Source organism: Corvus moneduloides, chromosome 1, assembly GCF_009650955.1.
Source record: "Corvus moneduloides isolate bCorMon1 chromosome 1, bCorMon1.pri, whole genome shotgun sequence".
In the NCBI taxonomy this organism is placed as follows: Eukaryota; Metazoa; Chordata; class Aves; order Passeriformes; family Corvidae; genus Corvus; species Corvus moneduloides.
In genome coordinates, this window is record NC_045476.1 from 28,438,201 (window position 1) to 28,464,113 (window position 25,913).

Genomic DNA, 25,913 nt, shown 5'->3' on the forward strand with positions numbered 1-25,913 from the left:
TCCCAGCTGGTCCCAAGTTTCATTCAGCCTCCACATGAAGCTGCTTTCTCCTACGCCAGCCTTTGGAGGGAGACCAGAGGAGTGTTCTGCCATAATGCCATCTGAGAGAGCTGCCTGTTGTGCTGACAAACACAGAAATGTACAGAAATATTGTATCTAGCTTTTATATGAGGATAGCGTCATTCCAAAATCTTAAGCAAGCTGTTTGATGATGCCAGTTGAAGCAATCAGCCTCATGGCCTGTAAGACCAAGAGCAGTTAGAAGGCATGCAAAAATTTAAGTCCCTTTAAATCCTGCTCCAAAATTCACCAATACATACTGACTCTCCCAAAACCTTCAACTGTTCCCCTCATGATTCGTAGCTGGATGCTTTTAGGAATGCTACTATTCAAGTTTATGAATCAAAAGGCAGTGCTGTCTTGAAAGATACTTCAAATCCAAGGGTATCTAACATCAGGTATTCACAATGAAAAAGGATTTTAAGTATCTATACAGATCCTAATTGTTATTCACACAGGAACATGAGATAAGAAAGCTCATAAATATGAGTAATACATCATTTTTACCATATCTGATGTAGTGGAATGTTCCTCCTAGAGGAGGTCCGGAAACTTTCAAATATTTCTACCATTGACTGCCATTATCAGTAAACAGGCCAATATGGTAACTGGTAATGAAAATAATCATATGTTCAGATAATTAACCTCTCCTTTTAACCTCTCCTAAATATGGAATAATCCTAAAATTTGAAAAACCCAATGCTTTGTTCTGTTGGTCTCTCCAAGTATTGTTTGGCCTCCAAAATCTGTGGAATGTACAAAATGGAGAATCATGGTTGATAGATGATCTACCAAGATATACACCACCAAGAATGTGGCTGTGCTGCCATTCAGAGGGATTGTGACAGGCTGGAGAGTCAGGCCATCAAGAACCTAATGAAATTCAACAAAGGGAAGTATGAAGTCCTGTACATGATAGGAAATAATCCCATGCATCAGTACAGACTGAGGCTGACCTGATGGAAAGCAGCTTTGCAGAAAAAGACATGGAGGTCTTGGTGAACAAAAAATGGAACATGAGCCAGCAATGTGCCCCTGTGAGAAAGAGATTGTTCTGGTCTGTATTAGGAGGAAAATTGCCAACAGGTCAAAAGAGGTGATCTTTCCCTCTGCTCAGCATCACTGAGGATGAATAACCACTCAATCCAGTTATGGTTCCACAACAGAGTCTAATTCTGGGGGCTTTGGGACAAGGACATGCTCATAGTGAATCAGGTCCAGTGAAGGGCCAAGCAAATAATTAAGGGCTTGAAGCATCTTTCATATGAGGAGAAATCTGTGACTGTTTAGCCTAAAGAGGCAGAGAGGAGGCTCAAGGAGATCTTATGAATGTGTATAAATACCTGATGAAGGGGAGTAGACCATTACCATACACAACTGCAAATGTTCTTGTTGTTTTGATTTCTGTGTTTTGGGCTCAAATATGGAAAACTGACCTAGACTTACAATCATTTTATTGGAATTGCCATATCTCTTGACTGGTCCCTTATATTTTAGTTTTTGTTTGTGGAATCAACATGCAAATTGAAACACATGCAAATATGTTTGTGTATGATTGATGATTGCCATGGCACATGCAGACTTAAAAATTCATAAAGCAGGCAATAAATACAAAGATTAATGGTCTTTCTTTAATGCCTTCAAAGCTGGCAAATCTTGAAAGGCTACTGACTTAGAGCAGTGGAAAAAAAGTCTCTTTAGGCCTCATTATCTCAGCAAGACTTTTCTTGCTCTGGTAATAACTTAGGTTAAGTTTGGCCTACGTCTTTATGGTGTAGTCTATGTAGCATATTTGGAGAATACTTGTAAACCACACAGAACATTCCTGAAGGTGGATAGAGTTCATATGCCATGTGTTTAGGGAGATTAAAATATTTCAATACACCAAGTATCTCAGGTATACACTGTGCTCTAGGATCAAAGCTGGAAAAGTGCTGAGTCTTAACGAGGTCCTGTAACATCCATTTGACAGTGTGAGGTGGTGATGCATTCACACTGGACCTTGAGATCTGCCTTTGAACATGCATGTGTTGATGTCATGTACTAGACATCATTCAATGTGAATTTACAGATTATTTTCTTAGAAACCCTCAAGTTTTTGCCCCACACTGAAAAAGCTACACCTTTGAATGCTCACAATCTTTCTCTGCGTTTTTAAGATGTCAAATAATTTTTTGCTTGGTATTTGTTTCTTGTCTTCACCAAATGATGTGCTGTTGCTCAGGATACCTCGTGGGGGTAGCAGGTTAACTCATGCCTGTGCTCTGAAGAATCTTATCAGAAGGCCTCATTCTTCAGAAAAAAGGGAAGGGAAAAAGGACTTTTGCCTTGTGTGTTGTGCCTTTTATTGCGCTAATGTGAAATGATTCGATGTGATGGACAGCAGTTTATCAAAACAAAATCTCATTAAAATCTGTCTGCACTTTGCCCTTACTCTGCTTTGTATAATAAGATTGTGAAGCTTTCTGTGACCAGACGGTAACCTGTGGTAACCTGTAGTGTGTGTACATTTATGGGTGATGAATAAAACCATTGTCACCCTTAAATGTTGGCATCAGTATTGTGCTAGTAACATTTGGAAGTTTCTGCTTTATCAGCAACAATGACTGGCAAATAATCAGCTGTTTTGTAATGGGAAGCTTAAAATAGCAGCTGAAGACATTTGAGTTAGCCTTCATGGAAAAAGACACTGCTGCATTTATTATGATACCATTTTTGTTGTGTAAGGATGACATGATTGTTATTTTAGCTTTTTAGACATACAGTGCAATTAAGAATAATCAGTTTTCCCACACATTCCACAAAGCAACTGAAGCACACATGCTAATAACCAGGCCCTTAAATTTAGAGTGACTTACGCTGTTGCATGGGCAGCCAGTGGGTACAGATGCATGTTTCACAGTGTATGCAGCTATTGTGTGATTGCAGTCTTCTTACAGAGATGTGTCTCAAAAGAAGTTGCTGATAAATAATAAACTCTCTAAGAGTTGCCCATACTACCAATATAAATACATCTTGAAGTGCTGAGGAAGGGAATCTGCACATACAACATTTGCTGTAAGCTTTGTAATCTGTACCAGGCATCCCGACTAGAAGTTTAAAAGAACGTACAAAAGAATTCTAATTTGTGTTTACAGGAAGTAGAAGTTGGTTGCACCAATAAAAATTATACTGTATTATATATGCACCCTGATACATACAGTGTTTGACCCACAATTTGTGTGACATGCATGAGGCTGGTTTTAGAACTCTGAACATCAGCAAAGATAAATCAGGATTGGGGCAGGGTGTTCAGAAAACAGATTTTGCCTGTAACTAAAGGTAGTAAGTTTATACTGACAGTTTTAATTCATAACTATTCCCACTAAAAGCCATTTACTGGGAGGGAAAATCTTACATATTCTTTTACTAGGGTCTGCCATTATTTTTTTAGACAGAGGTCTTTTTGAACAGATTTATCTAGGGAATGTTTATGTGTTCACATACAAATCTTTTTTTGTATTCTTTTATCCAATTTTTTTCTGTGCTTACTGCTCTTCTCAGCCTGAGTATGTAGTACCTTTACGTTATGTATGTTACTAAATTTTCACTGTATGGGGGCCAAGTCAGTGGTACTTTATTGCATGCTTGGGACTAATTGTTTGCTGATTTTTATCTTTGCTTGCTAAGAATCTTAGACTGAAGTACGTAATTAAATGTGTGAAAAATAAATTGCTAAACTTTATAACTGGCCAATACTATTCACTATGAAATGAAATATAGAAAGAGCAAATGGGTGATATTATACCTACGATGTACAGTTACTTGCATTTCAGTGGACATGATTGTCCACATACAATTTTAAAACTTTGACTATACCAGATGGTAAAAGAGTCTTAGTGAACATATTTGTGTCTGTATGAAAGATTGGAAGTTGAGATGCTACTCTCAACATATTGCTCTCTGTGAAGAAGAATAAGCCACTGTGGCATGAGAAGAATTTTGATTATTAAAGTGTTTCCATTCCAGGACTTATATCTGTGTGTAAGTTTACCAAAATTTATTGTGTGAATTCCCACCTTTAAATCAGGACATGATAACTTATCAAAAAAAAAGAAAAAAAAAAAAGAAAAAAAAAAAGGTTTATAGGAATGGAAGATGAGTTTTGCTCTCCGCAAGAAAGTGTTGCAAGACCTTGCCACCGTTAGTGCACCAGCCTGTGCCGGCTTCTTACACTGAAGTCAAATTCATAGTGAAAGAATTTTTTCCCAAATGTTTGCAAAAATTGGGCTGGTAATATGTATGACTGAAACTGCACTTACACACTATGAGAAAGAGGTGTGGAGAAAAGAAGAATCTGTTCACATTATCCAGTTTTAGAGGACGCCCTAACACAATGGTAAAAATTGTTGCCAATTACAGATTTTCTTTTTTCCAGTGAAAATCTAAGTGAGATGGTTTAGACTGAAATGAAAGCTGTTATGGTCTGCCCAGTTCAATGTTGTGTTCACCATGAAATGTGCCATTAAGGCCACTGTAATGAAGTAAAAAGTAAAAAATAAATCTTTAAAGCTGGAGAAGTCCCTTTTCCTCCAGGAGATCTGTCTTGAGACCAATGACCAAGGGGATAGCTTAATGTCCAGCAGCAGAGCTGTGAAGATACAGTCTATCCCTTTCGTTCCCATGGGAGTTCCTAATTTGTAGTTGATATTTGGCAATTTTTTTGGTGTATTTGGTCAGGATCTGTTACATTTCAGTGCAGCTGTTTGCTCTGAGTCAAGCTAAGAGTGAAGCTGAATAAATACCTCCTGGAAAGTAAACATTATCATGGTAATCCTCAGTCCTGTGAATGTGGGACACATTAAGTTTCAGGGTGGCTCATGACACACTTTCAGTAAATAAACTATTAACCAAGATAACTTCTCAACTCTAGAAAAAAAATCAAAAGTGCCTTATCCATCTTTGAGGATGGATGACTTTGAGCTGCTTTTATAGAACTAGAGATTGGATCTGATTGGAAATGTTTAAGGATGTCATTTGAATGTTATTTACAAAGTTTCACTTCAAAGATGTGCTAATATGTTATAATTTAGTTTCAGCTTATCACCTGTCTTTGTTCTTCTAGGCGTTTAAGACCAAGGATGGCTACATCGTGGTGGGAGCTGGAAATGATCATCAGTTTGTCACTGTGTGCAAGGTGTGTTAGGCGAGAGTACAGAAATGTGTAACAGTTTCCATTCTCACTAGGAAAATTAAGATGCCGATTGCTTCTTTATTCTCCTTTTTTTTTTTCTTTTTTGGTATGGGAATAAGTGGTGAGTATAAATTCTAATCCTGCAGCTCTGGCTGATCATCTAGGGGACTGATACGGGGTCTGTGTTTTGGCCCTGAATTCAGAACACACCAGTTCTGAAACTTGAAGTACTTTGCCCTTTTGCCCCTGTGCACATCTGATCAACTAAAAAAAAAAAAATGAACAACCTAACAACCTTCTGATTTTGGAAGAGTGAATGTCATATAAGTCACACTGGTGTCTCTTTCAGAAAGAAATGTGACACTGTTTCTCCATAAAATACATGATAAAGTATTAACAAGGCAACATTAGGGGATGGGTTGTTCTTGTGCTACTTGAATCAGTACCCGAGCACATTGCCCTTTGGAGCACTACCATGTGCTGATCTGTGCTCACTGAGAAACTTGTGGACTTCTTCGAAAAGAACTGTTACAGGACTGTGGACTGATTTTGGAGTGGTGCAGAGATATGATGTTGAAGAACAATCTTTTTTAAAAAAAAAAGTTCTATATAAAATGTGTCAACATTCCAAACAAACAACCCCAGTAACATGTAAACTGGGACAAAAGAATTTTTGCATATAGCATTAGACAACATTTTTAAAAATTACAGGTCTACCTTTTTTGGCCATTGTGTTTTTTCTCTAGGAACTTGGATATTTAACATAAATTAATGACACTCAGGAAATTGAGCATTATTTTCCTCCATTTGTTCATGTCAGACATTTCACATTTCTGTGGAAGTTCACCACTAATAACTGGAATACATAGTAAGTGAACAGTGCTGTTTTGATTCTCTTTTAGTACAGTTTGGGGTATGTATCCCCACCTCACTATCTCAAGGGGTTCTCCTTTCACTTACTTGAACTGGCTCTTAACCTCTTCAAAATTTGCTCAGTGGGTTTTCTTTGTAAAGGTGTCTGCCCACTACAGTGGTCATTATCTTCACATGAATGAAGACTAATAGCTGAATAAGTGTCTACTTGCCACAACTCAATTTTATCAAAGACTCATTATCTCATAAAGGAAATCTTTCCAGAGTGTCCCAGGACATAGCTGTCTTCTTGGTGCTTTGTCGTCTAAAATGAAGAATTATGTAGCAAATGCTTGTCATCCTGCCATCCTTGAGCAAGACAGAGCTGAAGATCCATCTCAGTAGGTTCTGACATCTTGATATGGGCACTAGTGGGCACTAAAATTTTAGACCATGCACTTTACCTGACTTTAGGGTGCAGCTGAGAGAATTATGGTGTGCCTTGTTCCTACATATTCCCTCTGTAATCATTAAGGGGTGAATGGAACCCCAGAAGATAAAGCAAGATTTTCATGGTTTGTGTTACCCCAGAATGTATAGGACAAAAATTAGGTGAGACGAATATTAGCCCTGGTCTGCAGGCTGATGGTTTTTTGTTTAATCATTATAAATGTGTACCCTTATCAAGATAATGTAGGTATGGATTTGGACTATTGTAGAGGGATTCCTTGTGGAACAGGGGCCTATGATACCCCAGGACAGTCTGGGCACCCCAGGGCTGTTGCTACGGAAGAACCCCTGAAGGGGCCTCAGGCTGCAGACAGGCTTGAAAGGCACCTGGCAGCAGGCAGCCTTGAAAATCCTGACAAAGTTATACACTGGTCGGCTCCCCCGCTACTTAGAGGCTGTCTTGTGGGAATGGGGCGTGAATCTTTGCAAAGTAGATATAAGTTGGTGTAAGGAAAATTAAAGCGGAGCACGATGCTCAAATCGTATCGGTGTTTGTATCGTGACTCCAGTCGGCTCCCCTGCACTCGGAACTGGCCCCCCCGCTAAAGACTATTAAATTGACCAGAAATGAAATGATGAGGAAGTCAGTGGAATGCTGGAATGAATACTCATTAGAGATATGGTCTGTACTAAGTCAAAGGTGATTTGGAATTTAAAACACTGTGAAGAGGGAAAGCCAATAAAGGAAAAGAACTTTATTACAGGAAGGCCTGCAACACCCTAGTGAACTTTAGGAAATACAGAGACAACTAATTCAAACATTGGAATTGCTTTTAGAGAATCTTTCTCAGCTGAGTTGGTGCTGAAAATACAGACTGTATGGAAGCTGTTGCCCCGAAGACACATAGTCTAGAGATGTAACAGCTGGATTAAGCTGTAAACAATTGCAAACATTCTGCTTCAACTGTATCTTTTTGGGCAAGCAGAAAGAAAAATCTGGAATAATTCACTGTGATATTTTCAAAATCAATGACAACTAACTGTAGCTTGTTTGAGGACTTGGATAATTGCAAAAAAACTTTGTAACACTGCTGGCTGGAATGCATTTCATTGTGGTCAAGTGTTACAACAGCACATCCTGACCTGTGGCTGATTTGGTCTGATTAGGAAGACTGAGCAAGAGTCTTCAGAAGACTGAAGTTTTGTGTACAGCAAAGGAGAGTACTTTGCTAGTGTTGCAGGACAAAACACAGAGAGCATAAGCTCTGAGTGTGCATCTTAGAGCTTGAACAAGGCTTCAAACAGAGAACACCATTTTCATTCCAAATGTTCACAGTAAAATAAAGAAAATAACATTGTCAATGTGATGCAGAAAGATGAATGGTACATTAATGAATAACTTCTCAAGTGTGAATTTTTTAGTCACAAAAAAACCTGAGAACATATATAGACATGCAGCTTTATAACAGATGGATATTAAGTTAAAGCTGAAATCAGTAACATTAATTAAAACAGTAGAGTGAGCAACTCCATATGACCGTTTTTCATATAACTCATCAAATGGAACCATAGTTTTCTGATTAATTTCTTGTTTTTTTAAGCTCATGTAAGCATTCCCTATCATTTGCTTAGAACAACCCTACAGGATTTTTTTCTAAAGTAGTGATGTGTAACTCCAAAATAACAGTACTAAAAAAAGGAAGTAATTTTAAGGGGTACCAATAGTATTGATAAATGTCCAGATAGGAAAATTTAGCTATTTTCTAACGCTAAATTATGATATATTGTGATTTCCATCAACTAGATGATATAAATGCAGAAGGAAAAGAAAATATGCTGTGAATTAAGTATTGATGGAAGATGCTAGATTGATATTTTATGTTACCTTGCAGATAAAAATCTGCAGAAGAGTTATGTAACATCACCATTGTTCTAGCATAACTTGCAGATACCTTGTTTCCAAGGTTTAGTTTTGTCACTCTAGGTGAAAATTATGTCAAAGATGACTATCTGTTTTGAGTATCTCTAAATAGCTGTTGAAAGAATATCTGTTTTGCTAATGGTTTTATGTCATCAGCTGCTATTCACTTGGAAAGGAAGCTGTATCCTTATTCACTCTAGCAAAGTCAGGAGTCATTAAATGATGACTTCATCTAAACCAGTGTCAGAGAAAATTAGTAGAATGTTATGCTTGAAGCAAGTATCAGAGAGATTGACACCAACTTATGTATCACTTAAATGTGGTAGTACATAGGCATATGGATTCAAGAAGTGACTGAACATGTTAATAAAACATAAATCCATTGATGATTGCTAAATATATAGAAAATACATTCACTTCAGAAATGTCCTAATCAAAAGAGAACTGGAGTTTGGATGAAGATTAAGGAAGTGTTGTGTGTAGTGGCCCTGTTCTTAAACTCTGTTTGAGCATCAGCACTTAGACACAGCCAGAGATAGAATGATGGGCTATAGGAACTTCAGGTTTGAAGCACTGTATTTTTTTTGTAAGCCATCTTAGAAATAGCCCTATAAAAAATGTAGTATGATTAGAATGATTATAAGACTCATTATAAGAAAAATTGGTCTTTAGTATGTGTTACTGAGTAAAAATACATAAAGAATATGTGACAGCCTCTTTTTTTATAAGATTCTATGCTGCCTTTCTCTGCAGCTGATGTAATTGGGGTATTTTTAGAAATCACATTTAATTATGATTATTTATGTTCTATAGAAAGTCATTGTGGCACAAATAGGTAAATTATATTGATTTTCCACACAGCTGCTTTTTCTAATGAATGCCACTACAAAATTCTAAGACTCATTCTGCATATTTAATTTCCTTTATAGTGTAATACACATTGTCTTCACACATTGTTTAAATTTCTAATGTGGCAGGTGGGAGTTACACATCGAAGTTATATTTCTCCTTTCTTAGAGGTTATACTACCACTTTTCTTTATTAATTCTTTTGGAAAAAAATAGTAAAGAAAACCAATGATGTTTCAATAGAAAAAGACTTTTTTTTTTTTTTTTTTTTTTTTTTTTTTGACAGAGATTACTGAATTGGAAAGAAATAATCTTAGACATATTTTTTCTCAGTCTAGCATATGAAGTACAGACATACTTCTTATTCTGTGACATATAAGTTAGTGCAGAATAATCCCACAGATCTATCCAACCCCATGGTAATAACTTACTTTTTTAGTGTTCTATGCTAAGAATTTCTCCTGACTAGTCCTGAAAGTGTCAGCTAAGATATGGATCATCATATGGATTTCTCTCTTTTTCCTTTACTCGTTATGTAACATTAACCAGAAGGCTTTTTAAAAAAAGAAGTAATAATTAAGTTTTTGTTTATCTATATTAAATGATTGATGATAAGTAGCGATTATTGGAAATCAGTGATTTTTTAAAATCAGTAATTATTTTGTTAGCTATATATATAAAACTCCTGTCAAGCACATTTCTTACTTATCTTTAATTTTACTTAGATCCTGAATTTGCCTGAAGTTAGTAAAGATTCCAGATACAAAACTAATACACTCAGAGTCCAGAACAGAAAAGAGCTCATTGACATATTGTCAACCCGGTAAGTTAATTAAAAGGGAAGAATCTATATTTAATCTGTTAATGCAAATAATAATGTATAGCAAGCTCTCATCATGGGAAAATTCTATTTTATTCTTTTGAGATACTCTAGTTTTTAAAACAAGTACCACAAAAGCTTACTGATGTTAAATATTCTGCCTTTTGCACACAGACTGTAGTGTGGACTAAAGAAGCCAGACCACAGATCTAAGTTTTCAGAAGCTGTTTTAACTTCTTTTTAACATTAACTTGAATTTTAGTGAAACCAGTGCTTTCTGCTTTCCTGGATGAATGTAGCACCTGGAAAAAAAATGCTTGAAGCACCATTTGCTTTTTCTGTGGGATTTTAAAATTTTCTCTGAGTGTTTCTGTATCCAAGGGAGTTCCACTTGCTGCTACTCCCTTACTGCTGGTTCTGTATTGTGGTACTCGGTGCCACAAATTCTCCCTGGGCCATTCCTTTTGAAATCAAAAGGATATGTGTTTAGTTTTCTGTTTTGGAATCATCCTATTAAATACTTAATTAAAATTTCTTTTTAAGAGAAAGCTCAAAAAACCTTTTATTTGAGAGATTAAAATATCTTAGTCATCTTCCTCATTCTGTTTGAGAAGGCCTTATATCTGTGGAGTACTCTTCTGTTTAATGGAGAGGATGATAAATTGGTGTAATGGAAGAAAAACTAATCTGTGTAAACCTTCCCAAAGGTGGCTTCAGCAGCACCTCATAATTTGGGAGATGAGCAGAAGAGATGGCATATTTACTGTTGTCAATGATTCAAGAAAAGTCATACTGTCATGTTGACACTTGGCCAGTATTAGTCTTTGTCAACAAATGTGTAACAAATGAGGCAATTTTAATGGGGGGGTTTAGAAGCATTAAGTCAGATGCCTCCCTTTTCCATTCCATCCAAGAAAAAGAGTTTCAGTAGCACATCCACACCCCCCACTCTCAACACCCCACATTTTTTGGATATTGAGAACCAGAATCATGAGTCATTAAAGAGTGTAGAGAGAGTTATTTTGCCTCTTCCAGTTGCACTTGTACTTTTGTCTCTCTCTTACCTGTCCATTTTCAGATGTCCTGCCCCTGCTGAAAAACAGAAGTACCAAGTGACTGCATTTTTGAATAATTATGGTGCAACTGTCCTTGATTAACATTTGGAACTCTTCTTTTGCCTTCCTATAACAAATGGATTGTGATAGCACAGATGAGGCCACTCTTGCTATATGTTTTGAGCCCCTGAAAGGCCATAACTTATCTTTTGACCTACTTTTGAGCTCCTACATTCTTGATGCATAGTCTTAGTTTTGAAGTTGGGTCATGTTGACTTATTACTTGGACTTCATTTAGTATGGCATTTATCTGATGTACTCTGGTACCTTGTGAGAAGGCTGTTTTGCCATCCATAGATCAGTTATTTAATAGCTCGTTGCTTCTGGTTAATTTTGGATGTAGTAATATTTTTTTCCTATGGGCAATTTCTGAACAAGAAGATAAAGTTCAAGGAACAGCTGTTCTTTGGATTGCCAGAATTACAATTTGGTTTTATATCTGTAGCTATTAGTTAATCAGATTACATTATTGCTCTTCTAATTACTGCTTTATGTCTTCTTTTTTCTTTTTAGCTTGTGTTCTGTTTTATTGTTATAATTTAGGCTGAATTTCTGCACATTATGTGCAAGTATGTAAATGTATACACATTTTTGGAGAAGACATTTCTAATGTATTCTGTTATGTTATATTATAGTGAGTTCATCTGGCAGTCAGTTATAAAACACAGATTTAACAAACACCTTCTTTATTCTAATTGAAGCTGAATATGTTTCCACACACATTCTATGGTAACTTTGCTTTTATTCACTAATGCACAGATTTTTGTAAAATTATATGTGGTTTATTTTTGAAGTTACTTAGAGAGTTAAATTAATAGTTTCTCAGTGCTGAAAAATGTCAACCCTTGAGAAATGAAGGGAAATGACAAAATAGTAATGACAGAATTTCACTGAAAAATACCTTAATTTAATCACTGATTGCTTGATAGTATTACAGCTTCCAGCACATGGAAAATATAAACCTAAGGTGCATTACTTGGAAAAAAACACCTGCAGACCCTTCCATTCACTCACTGTATGTGTATTGCTGTCCACCTTAAAAAGAATTTGTGGAGATATGAGCTGGAGCAGCTTGGAAGACATATTCTTAGACACAGCTTTTCTCAGCCTAGCATATGAAGTACAGTTGTGTGAAGTACAGTACTTTTGTTAAGATGAGCCACTCCTTTTTTCCCCAAACTCTTCTGCTGCCATTTTCAGTTTATACATCCTTCCTGTTCCTCTAAGTCATTGGTATTTTAAGCAGATGCAGTATGGCAGATGCTTGGTACTCTGCAGTCACTTGCATATAGAACTGCTGTTGCACAGTAGATATAGGCATACATTTTTTTTTCAAGCCTTTGATGCTGTTATAATTCTAATAAACCAAGGTTCCACCAGAGCCTAGAGCAGGTTTCCATTGACCTATCTACCCTGTCCCCTTGCTCTTATCCCTTTTGAACTGTTTCTGGAGCTATGTTTCACCTTTTATTTTCCAACTTTTCTTAGTTTTTGAAATGAACTACCTGCAATTAATTTCTAACTTCTGAGCATTTAGTAAGTGCAAAAAGAAGGATTTTTTACTTCCTCCTCTTAAGAAAAAGGGTTTGCTAGGCTTTTTATAGGAATAGAAGGAGGTGTTCAGACCTGCTCAAAGGGTCAATAAGTCCCTGAAGTCTTGAGCATTTAATTCACTTCATGTGTGGAGCTGAAATTTTTGAAAGCATCTGAACTCTGAGTACCAAGGAGACACTTGATGACTTTCTTTAGCTAGAGTAAAAAAATTGAGCAACTGAGACTCTTTGGTCACAGTTTTATTCTAGATGTGTGAACAAAGGAAACATTGGGACAATTTGTCAATGTTAAGGAATGCTGTTTTTTTTTTTTAAAAAAGGCCCTGTCTTGGGAATTCTTGACTCGAGTGACCTCTAATTTAGATCAATAATTCTACTCACCACCTGATAATCATGCCAGATTTCAAGGCAGTTAGGTAACCATGGGGATCATGCAGCACTTAGAAGAAATTGACCTTTAAACAGAAGACTTCTCAGAAAGGTGTGAAATGATGTATTCATCAAAGTCTGACGTACTGAACTGAGTGAGGTTACAAGATGGGGATGAACATGGCTTCAGACATATATGTAACTTGAAACAACTCTGAAAGGTGTGAATTGCACCATTCATTTCAGGAAGAATTTTCTCATCCTCTTTCTTCTATGACAGAAATGAAGAGTGAAGCATGCTTGTCCTTATCTCTTCAATCCAACTTGCTCTCTATACATCTCAATTCCCTCTGTAGGGCACAAATGAAAGGTAGAGAGGGACAGCAAGTAAGGAAGTTCACATATCTGCAGAGATTGTTGGATCCCAATAAAAGCGACTGGAAGTGGTGTGGAGTGGTGTGCTGCTTCTAAGACAGCCTGCTCTCACTCATACTGAAGCAAGAGGAGGGAATTACAGAAAACAGTTCCATATTGAGACATGGAGTGTTTTTCAGTTCCATAGTCTACGGGGAAATGAGTAAAATGCTACAAGGATCACTGGTTCATAGGATATTCACAGTGAAGAAGAATATAGATCTGTGGGGTATTTTGTATTTGTTTTGCTACTGGTGGTGTTGTCCCTTTCCCATCTCTACTCCTCTTTCTTCTATACTGGTTTTTTCATATCCCCATCATCTTCCTCCACTTCCCACAGGCCCTATTCCTCCTCTTCGTCTTATTTCCTCTTTCTCCTCCCACTGCTAACATTTACACATCTAGTCTTTGCTTAAAAAAAAAAAAATTGTTGCCTTCTGTGTCTTCCTCTCTATTTAGGTTACATTTTCCCCAAATGACAAGAAAGCAGAACTCTGATACAAGCGAATTACCTCTGCCTTCCTTTCTTGTGTATGTGCCATCAATTTAAAATGACCCTGCCTGGGTGGAGGTCAGGTTCAATGGCTACCACTGAGGCCCCTGAGACTCACAGCTCATGTGAGAACTGACAGACTACAGAGCACTCTGTTTTTAAAGTTTCCAGTGGAAACCTCTGGTTTGTGAGTTAGATGTACATCTAACTCACAAACAGAAGAACCAAGTTTTAATTGTTGCTCTGTTCCCTCTTTACCGCCCTTCCACTTTTACTTCTGCTTCCACTAGAACACAATAGTATCAGACACAATGCAGATGATTTTGTATGTGTGTATATATGCATGCATATGTCAAGATACACATATATAGTGTGCACATGAAATTTGAGATGCATCTGTGCAAAAGCTAGCACAATACCAGTTTTAAAAGAAGCTGCTTTGAGAAAGGGGTCTTAATCTCTTGACCTTCTTCTTCAAATTACTCCATATTACCCATTAATCCTGCTATGCACCTCAGTAATGTAGAGGCATTTTAAGACAGGACAGCTAAATGTGTACTCCAAGGTTTGGGAAATTAACCTGTAAATGGAACAGTGTGTGGGGGTGTATGAGTGTAGGGGGAAGGCCCTCAGCCCTTAAATTGAAGCAGTTCCACATAAAGAACACATAAATTCAGCATGATTAGTGCTCCTGCAGCTCTAACTAAATTATTGTAGACTCAGAGGTGTTAGGGCTGGAAATGATTCAGAGTAGAACTTCTATTCCTAGCGCTTACATTTTAAACCCCTTATTCTTGACTGTGCACTACAGCTGCATGCTGCGCATATAAGTGTGAGGGGAAAAGGAATGAGCGGGAAGGAAACACAGAGGAACTTGATCCTCAGTTAATAAAGTCGTTGCTAAATTGTTTCTACCTAGTAACAGAAGAGGAGGGCTCCTAAAGGGGAAAGAGTATTGTAAGATGTTTAATTTGCTTGATCAGGAGCATTGTTAAATTCACCCTTGTTGAGACACACCCAGTCTCTGTAAATCTCCTTCCCTATCCCCACCATTTCCTTTTCTAAACCAAGGGCCTTGCTGACTGAAGTCACTGTTGATAACATTACAGGAATGAGGGTCTGGTTGTTTACAGCTTCAGCAAGACAGGTGTCTGAAGTTTGAAAGACAATTGACTTCAGTGTGGCACTGCTCGTAAGGTTTACTCTCCCCAGTCATCTACCTCACCATCAGTACATAGAGGGTTGAGCTGTATGGATATCAGCTACCAAACTGCCACCGTTTGCTTTAAAATGCTTTGTTTTAAATTGTTATTAGTTTTATGCTGACTTCTGTGCATACAAATGAGAGAGATCCAAAATGTTTCAAGCATCTGATTTTTGGACCGGGTAAGCTAACATGTGTTTTTTCTGTTCTTTTCTCACTGTTTAATAAACTTCTAAGTTTTCATACCCTTGTGAAGTTCATACCCTTGTGAAGTTCAACATCCTTTCTGAAAAGGAACTTGCCATCTTTTTTCTGATGACATACATTTCTAACTTCAGGCTGCTGAAATCAAGGCAGGTCTTTTTATTGATTTTAAATGAACTTTTTGACCTGACCCTTGTTAGCTCTTTAATCCCCTTGAGTGAAAAGAAAAACAGCAACAAAATCAATGCAACTTTTCATCATTCTCAATGTGCTTTTACTGATACGTGTTTACCTAGCTGATTTCCAGTTAATTTGCAATTCTTTTGTCATAACTATAAAAGTTACATTCCTCTTTTATACTTGAGTAAAACAGAGGAAGGTTGGGAAAAAGTAGTATATTTCTAATGTGGATAGCTTATTATCTGACTACAAAAAGAACTAGTTCTGTTACATGCTGGATTAAGTCAGTAGCCATAAGAAATACATTTTACAAGACAGATGTGTTTCCCTCTGTCTGGTATACCATTCCTTAAAAATCATGTATGGTTTTAAGGCAGCATGCAACTCTTGATAGAGAAACGAGAAAGTCCATTAATCTCTAGCAGAAATTTTGTGCATAAAGATGAAGGTTTATTAACAGTTCTGTTAAACTGGTAGCAATATTTATAGTATGCAGAAGTATAAAAGAATTTTCAGGGTGGATTTGTGGTACCTACAAATCTCTGGATAGTATTTTATGTAGCTACCACTTAAAATCTACTGTATGTGGCATCTTTTAAAGTAGTTGAAATATCTGTCAGCAAAACCTGTCAGTACAATCATGTTGATCCCAAATATTTTAATATTCTGTCTGTTTTGGTTTTCCCAATGATTCATCAGTAAGAGGAGACTAGATGCTAACAGAAATATATACAGACTATTGAGTAAATACTGCAGTATTCATTTTGAAAACACTAATTCTATATTCACTGTACACTAAAGGATAATGATCCATTCCTTGAATTTTCCAAACAAATATTTTCTAGAACGTTTATTTTGTATAGTGTCTTCCATAGATACTACTCTAAGAAACTACAAACTCTCTTAGTCATTTAACTACCATTAAAGAGGTGTTTGGCAGTGAAAAGAGAAAATATTGTAGATATTTGGGAGGGAAGAGACTGTTGATAGAACAAAATGAAGCAAAAACCATAATGCAGATTTGGGTTGTACTAGAAAACACAGGAAGGCTATTGTGGACTTTAGCAAGAACAGAGGAACTTTTTGTGATTGACCGCATGTAAAAAGCTCTTACTAATCCTAGATGTTGCTGTTCCATCTGTATTTGGTAGCTGTCCAAATTACTTCTCTAAATTAATTGCCATAAGTTTCCTATAGAAAAGAGCAGTATTTTGCTTCAGTAGTTCTTCTAAACTTACTTTTTGTGGAATTGGATGGTTTTATTCATTAGAGAAACATGGTTGCCCTTCCACATGGGATGTAGAGAGGATTGAAGGTTTCCTAGGAAACATAGAAAATGGAATACACAAAAAGTGGATTCATTCATGCTTTTGAAGTCTTTGTTTCATTGAAAGATAAAATATTGCTAAAAAAAAATAAACAAATTTTACATTAATAATTATCAGGATGAGAAACTTAGAAACACACCCAAGTGCTGTTAAAATATACTGATTAAAGCCATTTCATCTAACTTGCACAAGTCAAGCAGACTTTTTTTCCTGTTTTGTATGTAAAGATCCATTCATTTCTTCTTCTTTTTTTTTTTTTTTTAAATTAGAATTTGTTAGAAAGCAGAAGGGAATGTATATCCTGCTTTTTAAGAAGTAAAACTACTCTTGTAGTTTATGTAAGAAAACAAGGTGCAAAACTTTTTTTATTTTATATTTAATTTTTTGCCTTTTGGAGGTTTTGTCTTATATTGTGCTATAATGTTTTTTGATGAATTTGCTGAGTGTATAGTTTAAATTTAGATGTTTTCATTTAATGATGCCTGCTAGATTTACTAATTGAAGAAAAATATATTTAGTTGGATTTCTTCCAATTTCAATTAGTTCAGGTTATGCCACACTTTCTATTCTTAAAATATTTTAAAGCATGAGATGTATTTAATGTTAAATGTTCTGGAATCTGATGCCTCATTTCAATACTGCAACTTCAGTATCTTTGTGAGTGCTGTGTAATTCAGTGCAGAGGAGGCTTAGAGTACTGTTTAAAATGCAAATAAGACATCACGGAGACTTTGACTTCTTCAGGAAGTAAGCCTCAGTTCAGACTTTGCAGTAAATATCCTAGCAATGGCTTTGTTCTTCATTGGGGTACATGTCCTTCCTTTCTCAGAGGTGTTTTCAGAAAGAGCCTGCATTTGAGCTTCATACCACAAAGTAGTACAGTAAAAAAGCAAATCCTTTTGAACTTCTAAAATTCTGGTAATAATTGCAGAAAGCTAAGCTACAGGTTTAAAACATTTCTACAAATAAATCATAGGTAATTTAGATGGCATTTATGTGATATTTTAAATATGAATATAGCAGATGGAACATTTTATAGGAAAAGGGACTCATCTGAAAATACATGAAGCTGTAGCGTGAATTGCAGTGTTGAGCTCTCCTGAAATCACTGAGTAAAAGCAAGGTAAAGATTCTCTTGCAAGTGTCATGTTTCAGAGTTTGGATGCTCTACAGTCTTGGATTCCTAGCTCAGGTTTGGAAGATGGACCATTGTTTAGCCTTGTATGTGTTTCCATCAGTGGTTTTTTTTATGTATGTGTATATATAAAGAAAGTAAATTTTTTTTCTTAACTGAAAAATATAAAAAGTAGGATATTTATTAAAAAACAATGAAAAAGCACAGAAATACATTTTGAAATGTGTTAAGAGAAAAAGGATTGCCCAGACCTTCTAAATTCCTGCTCACAGAGCTTTCATTTTCAGGAGAGAATGTCAGTCTTCTACTTCTTGGAAGTTTTTGTTGAGGGTCTTCTCTTGTTATTTTGGAGTGCTGAGCATGTTATTAATGGATACTTAGCAACCTGAATATCAGCCCTTCACTGTAAGTAAAGGTATTTATTTGTGTAAGTATTATCAAAAATTGTATTTAGTTGAGGGAATAATACATACAGGTTGATAAAAAAAAATCAACAGCTGACATCAGAGGGAAAAATGAACATTTTTTATCCAGGCCTTATCTTTTATCAGATTTTGAAACAGTATTTCTCCCTTAATGATGTACAGCAGATGCTTCAATATATAAAACATAGTTGAATTAGCAAAATAGTTGCATGCTGTTCCTCTCAAAATCTGAATACTAGACCTTTATTGTCAGTGGTGATGTTCTGTTTTGGTTTTAAACAGTTTACTTAACAATATGCTCTCAACAGCCTCCCTTTAACACAAATAAAGGAAGCACATTCTACATCAGAGTTAGATACAGAGTTTTCAATTTCAAGAGGAAATTCTGTGTGTGTCCCTGAGGATAATAGAATGTGGGATCTTACCTCTTTGGGTTGAAAGCTTTTAGGAATTACCTCCAGCCATCAACAAATAAATTAACAAGTAAGATTAAGACAAATGTTAGATCCATTCAAAAGAGGTACTTTCAAAACCAGACAATCTCTTGTTTTCTACAAAATTGTGGCATGTTTTTTCTGTTACATAGGAAGGAAAACCTAAGCACAAGCTAAAATTGTAGAAATTAATATAGAATCACAGAAATTTTGCTTAACATACACATATGTTCTGCAACATACATATACAACTCCACTGTATATTGAGTCACTCACAATGATGTAACTGAAGAAGAATGTATGTCTTGAAAATTATTCAGATTTACCACAACACCAGGAAGCAGCATACTGGTTCTGCAGATATAGGTTATAAACACTCCTGTTGAAAAGACTTCATTTTCAGGCTATTCTTTAAATGCAAAATTTTGTTTTTTTAGAGTCAGGAAGATATTTATAAACTCTTTCTTAAAAAGAAGTGCAGGGACATAACATAGCAAGACTTATTCATTAGCAACAGATCAATTGAATGCTGATACATACATTAAGAATTAAATAATTTCTTAGTGATGGTCTTCAGCACCATGGTTATAAAGTTGAGTCCAAGATTCCTCTTGTAGCTGTCCTGTCTTGTTAGAAATGAGATAGTAGAATTTGAGGCGTCAAAAAGTAGTAGCTGAAAAAAGCTTTCCGTTTATAACAAGGGAGTTAGTGGGCCATGAAATATGAACCATCTCCGTTGCTAGCAGGGAACAGCAGAGTTTTATATAAACAGCGTCTATAACTGAAGTGAAACAGTTTTTCATGTGAATCTCATTTATATTATGCAGTAGTTTGAGCCCCAAACCTTAATAATAGAAGGCTATGAATAACAAGAATATATTGATTATGAGAATTGTTTTCAAACTGTACTTTAAACTAAAATCATGGCTTCTTAATAGCTCCAGTCACTGAGGAAGGAAGGTTATCTGCCTCTCTAGAGTTACCTTTTTCCCTAGTTTCAATGCAATGTACCTGGTTCTAGGTAAATTGGATGGACCCTAGATGTGTCCAACAGCAGCACTATCTTTATGGCTGGCTACATCTTCACAATGAAATAATTTTAATATTCACTGAAGTACATTACATATAATTAGACGTTGCAATATTCTTGTATCTGTTTTCTTTAGAAGCTATGCTGCATTATGCTTCATTTCTTCATGAGTCATTCTTCATTTTATAATACATTTTGCACTTCTAAGGCCTTTTATTTTGATTTTTCTTTTTTATTGCTCCTTCCATTTCTTCTAGAATTATTTTTTTACTTCAGGAATAAAGCTTCTAGCTCTGAGGAAGGACCATCCATAACTTGTGCTAGAAGTAAAGCTGAATGTTACTGATATTGTTCCAAATTACACATAAGGAACAGCAAACTGGTAGCTATTGAATACCAGTAATTGAGTGTCCCTTTCAAAGGTTTCTATTTATTTCATTTCGATCAGGTCTTTAAATTACATCTAATTTCTTTTTGGTGTTGGGTGTATCATGAAGTCAATCTTTGATTTCTGATAAGCTGGTACACCTCTGTGGTATTTATCTTCCTGAAATTTCAAATACTATATCCAAGAAAGTTCACCTTTGATTTGGGATCCCAGATGACTGCAGAAAATACCATCTCTCAGTGAATGACATTGTTTCAACAGTGTGTTTTCTTCATGTATGCAACTCTACTAGTCAGATTAGGAAAGAAAAACTATCTAGAAACACAGGGGAAATAGAATGGTGTTATCAGTTATGTAACTGAATGCTTAGAAAGAAATAAGATGAGCTTTTTGCATGTGATACAAAGACCTGCAGCAATGTGTTCACTAGCATATAGGCGCTGTGTATACATGCTGAACTGGATGTCCTTAGGATAGGTTTTGTGACCATACAACAAATAAATATGTAATCAGTCTTGTTATCTGACCTAAAAATGTGGTTTTTAATCCTGATGTATGTTTTTGATGGTGTTTTAGATCAGCTTTTAATGAGCAGTATTGTATGGTACTTGTACTCACACTGTATCTTTTTGTTGTTAAATATGTACATGATGGAAAACAGATGTGAAACACATTAGTATAATTAAGAAATGGAGGAAACCCATTGATCCTTGTTTGAAACTGATGATAAATTTATGATGTATTCAATACATCATTCCTGGATTGCTTCAGATGATCGGATAGAAATAGAAGTCAGTTCAGAGGTGTTCTATCCCCAATGTCTTTGGGTTTTGCATTTCTGAAGAACATAGGTAGTACATTTTTGTTACTTTATTCACTGACTGGAAAGAAGTCAGTGAAGAGGAGTACAGAAGCAGTGAGAGAGGGAGGAGACATAGTATATATTTCTTAGAATCTGAAAGTACAGCGTGGAAACCACATTCATTCTTATTTGCTCTCAGGTTTTCAGAAAAAGCGACGACTGAATGGTTGCAGCTCTTTGAAGGGCGTGGGGTTCCATACGGCCCAATCAACAACATGCAGCAAGTGTTCTCGGATCCTCAGGTTGGTCCTCACCAAGCCTCTTCTGTACATTATTACATGTGTTTTATGAATGCTGAGTAATGATCACTTTGCCTGCCACTCAGACCTGATTTTGGCTACTTTAAAATGGGATTTGAGAGGTTTATGATAGATTGAGTTTAAGCCAATAGTATGTCATATTAAGAAATAAATACAGATCCTTAAATGAATTATATGCTTGGGAACTCAGATTTTGTCATAACAAATTAAACCATAGGTATTCCACGTCTCACGTAGAGAGTCTATGTTTCAAAACTGGCTGGTAAAACAGAGAAAGAAACCATAGCATAGTATGTAACTGCATTTTATCACATAAATACACAGAAAAGTACCTTCTTGATGCCCCAAAAGAACTAATTTTCTGTATGGAGTATGGATAACCAAAATCAATTCTGTTTGAAAAAATGGACAACATTTTGACTGAAAAAAGAAAACTGAAGCACAAAATTTATATAAAGAAAGAATCGTAACCTTTTCTTGGCCTGGTAGTTTCACTGGCTGAAAACAGTTCATCTATGTATCTATTTTAAATGTTAAATATTACACTGAATTACACCTATGCTTAATTAAAAACAATATTTTTGTTTTTTAGTATCTGTAGAGTTATCTTATTTGCCTATTCCCTGATGCCTCCCCTACTTTTTACCCTCTGGTTTAGGATGGGTTAAAAGGCCCAAGATAAACTGAATTATACTGTCTTGAGTACTGTGACTGAGCATTTTAAGGCTATTCTAATGTGTGATGAATCTCCTCTAAGTTGATTTTTACTAAAGAGAATCACAAGAAAAAATGATTGATCATTGACTATTTTTGTTTTTTCTTCCAGTTTTGTACATGTCCATGTCTGCTGTCTGAAGTGTTTGTCATGGTCGTGATTGTAGTGTTGGGAAAATAAGAGCAGGCAAAGAAATCTCTGTCATAAAAGAATATGTTTATAACAAATATGTTTGTTATAAATATTATTATATGTCAGAGGCATAAAATAATATTTGTAAGGTGACTGCAGGGAAAGAATCTTTTTTATTAAATAAATATGCTCTTTCTCCTTAAAATGATGTAGTATCATGCCGTAAAGTATGCATGGGCCAAATTTTTCACTTCATAACTTTCACAGGGATTAAGGTTGGGCTTTGAAGAACATACAGCAAGAATATTTTACTCAGACTTGGCTCTACTTGGGGCAACATTGGAAAAATATTCTGTGCTTTTTTTTGATGCTTTTTTGATGCTGTGAATTTTAAGAAGTTGAGTCTACTCTGAAAGAGACTGCCTTTAAAACATTATATGTCATGGGCTACTACCTCCCAAATTGAAAAGAGGTTATCTTGGCTGCCTTGCACTTGTTAGAATTCACCTAAATAATATTTCCACATACATTTTATTATAATTATATATATATGTCAGGTTATTACGTGACATAGTTAGCTTATCTATAAAAGGTATCATGGTGCTTTGCAGTTAGATATGGCATGTGTTTCAAAATATCTTCCTGTAAAGCAGCATGCTAATCTCTTCCTCATGAAACTGCTTGAAAAGCTTTATCTTTTCCACACCCTTCTCTGAAATACATGGCACCCAGACATTGCTATCGGAAATTAAATGCCAATATTTGTGCAGAGCTGCATGTTACACATTTATTTAATTTCTGAAAGAAGCATTTTCTCACAGGCATTTTCAGTTCAAAGGAAGCAGGGAAAAAAAGAAGACTGAGACTGTCTGACTGGCGAAGAAGTTTATCACCTGAGAGACTGTATTCTAGGCATCCTCTGTACTATGAAATCCAAGTTATAATAGGGGAAAACTGTTGCAGTGGGGATCCTGCAACATGCATATACCAAACCAGGCGTCCCGTGGAAAGGAAATATATATGGACAGACAGATTCTTGCTAGATGTTTCAGAGAGATGTTTATTTCTCCAGCCGCATGGCCGGAGCTCTGCCGAGGAACTGTTCCAGTCACGGGACCAAGGGTCCTTCTGCCCGCGCAGGGAACACAAACCAACCAATGGGAACGAGGCTGAGCAGGGACAGGGAATCCCCGTGTCTGTGCCCTCAGGGCCCCTCTCCCAGTGCTACATGGCAGGGGAGGGACCCCAACACCTCACCCGTTTTATTTTAATAAAAGGAGAATGAAAACAACTGGATAAACATAACAAGAACAGTTTCAAAACAAAACAAGCCACCTTCCTGAGTCTTTAAATGTCCAATCAGATTCTGTGGAACATCTTAGGGCTGACAGAAGGGAGACAGAATTCTCTGAGCATGCTTTGTGGGGAAACTGAGGCAGGAGAGGGTTTAACTTCTTCCCTCCCCCTTTTCATCCCCCACTCGGCATTGGAAAGGGATTTTTGGGGAAACAATTGGCAAAAGCATGGTTTTGTGAGGGAAACCATGGGTGAAAAAACGGATTGGGAATACACTGGGGGTAATAGGACATAGGGTAAAAGGGAAAGGTGGGATTAGGAAAGGGAGACTGTAGGGGGGGTTTACAAGGGAGATATTGTCTAACATGACTACGATTTTTGGCATATATACTACCTTTCACAGGAACACCATCAGGCCCAGTGACCTGCGATGCTTGTAACCCTTTTCTACCTCGTATAATTTTGAATTCCACTACCTCTCAATCTCCCAAGCTTGGGATGCATTTTTCAGGGTTATTCTTTTTAATAGCAGTTCTATGCACGAATATGTCTTGCTGGTTGTCACACCTTGTTATAAAACCGTAATTTTGCTTAACATTATACCATTTTACTATCCCTAAGGTCTTAGTTACTATGATCTTTTCCTTTTTCCGAGTGGCTGCTGTTTTCTGTCTCGCTGCGTCTTTGCTCTCTCCTTCGGTCGCTCCCGTGTTGGAATTGTCGGGGCTGCTCGTGCCTGCGCGCTCTTCCCGGGGTCGCGTTCGGGGCCATGCGGGCCGGGCCGGGCCGCGCCGCTCAGTTCTCCGTGCGTCGCCTCCTCTGGTCGCAGCTTCGCTGCCGATGCCGGGCGCTGTACCCACGTCTCAGCCGGGCCCCCGAGTGATGACCCCCCCGCGCTCCGCTCCAGCGCGCGTCTCGGCTGGGCGCGGCTCCGTTCTACCGCTACCGCCGCCAGCCGCCGCCCGCACGCCGCCCCTCTCGGTCGGGCGTTCCCGGGGCTCGCTCCACCGCGCGCTGCACAGGACCGGGCGGGCACCGCCGGGTCCCGCCGCTCCCGCCGCGCCTCGCTCCGCCACCGACACTGCGGCTCGCGTGGTTCCGCCCGCGCACGGGAACTGCCTCGCTGCTGCTCGCAGAGCGCTCGGCGCACGTGGCCTGGGCCGCACGGTCCCTGAGCCAGGCTTCCCTTCGCCAGGACACAGCTGACATTGCTCAACAGTCTCGGTAACTAAATAATATTCACGAAAATATTCTTCCATCGGCATATATTTTGACTCCAGTATTAACTGTGTCCAAACGGTTTTCCAAAAGCCCTTCGTAAGAATTAAATCCCAAGAAACATAGAAAAAGTTCTTAAACAACCATGCCAGGAAGTGTTTCAGTTCTTTTTGAGCTTGAATCAAGCTAAAATTTACAAATCGTTGTTCAAGAATCATTTTAAGATAAATGTCCATATGCGGCTCTGAGAGCCAAGAGTCTTCCCACGGTTCCTCCATAGTTTAGATATGGAATAGCAAAGCAAAACCAAGAAGAGGAATCCAAAGTTTCCAGGGTTTACTCACACAAATCAGTCGCTTAGGGATCGGGGATCGTTCTGCTCACAATTCTCTACCATTATGTTGCAGTTGGGATACTGCAACACGCATATATCAAACCAGGAGTCCCGTGGAAAGGAAATACATATGGACAGACAGATTCTTGCTAGATGTTTCAGAGATGTTTATTTCTCCAGCCGCATGGCGGAGCTCTGCCAGGAACTGTTCCAGTCACGGGACCAAGGGTCCTTCTGCCCGCGCAGGGAACACAAACCAACCAATGGGAACGAGGCTGAGCAGGGGCAGGGAAACCCGTGTCCTGTCCCCTCAGGGCCCCTCTCCCAGGCCTACACGGCGGGGGAGAGGAGACCCCAACAGAAAACCAGCACCCACCAACAAGAACATACTCTAATCACAGCAAGATTTTTCATAGAATCATAGAATATTTTGAGTTGGAAAGGACCTTTCCAAGGTCATCTACTACAACAACCCTGCCATCTTCAGGTGTATCTTCAACAAGATCAGGTTGCTCAGAAGCCCCATGCAGCTTGATTTTGAATATTTTCAGGGATGGGGCATCTACCACCTATCTGGGCAATCTGTTCCAGTATTTTCCAAGCCTCATTGTAAAAAATTTTACTATAGTTAATCTAAATTGACCTTTTTTCCCATTCAGAATCATTAACCCTTGTAGTATCACAACAGGTCCCGCCAACA

The 25,913-nt window shown here is 37.4% G+C and overlaps 1 protein-coding gene across 4 annotated transcripts in view; it reads left to right on the forward strand.

The window, feature by feature from the left end:
- SUGCT (succinyl-CoA:glutarate-CoA transferase) overlaps positions 1-25,913 on the forward strand; it is a 341,541-nt gene that overhangs the window by 127,086 nt on the left and 188,542 nt on the right. For 2 of the 4 annotated variants that reach the window (XM_032103637.1, XM_032103633.1), the window contains 3 exons: positions 5,165-5,236; positions 10,030-10,127; positions 21,398-21,500. In XM_032103637.1, coding sequence (XP_031959528.1) covers positions 5,165-5,236; positions 10,030-10,127; positions 21,398-21,500 — 273 coding nt within the window. Of the gene's footprint in view, positions 1-5,164; positions 5,237-10,029; positions 10,128-18,406; positions 18,525-21,397; positions 21,501-22,344; positions 23,384-25,913 lie in introns of those variants that run through there. The other 2 variants (XM_032103646.1, XM_032103654.1) reach the window with 2 other exon arrangements.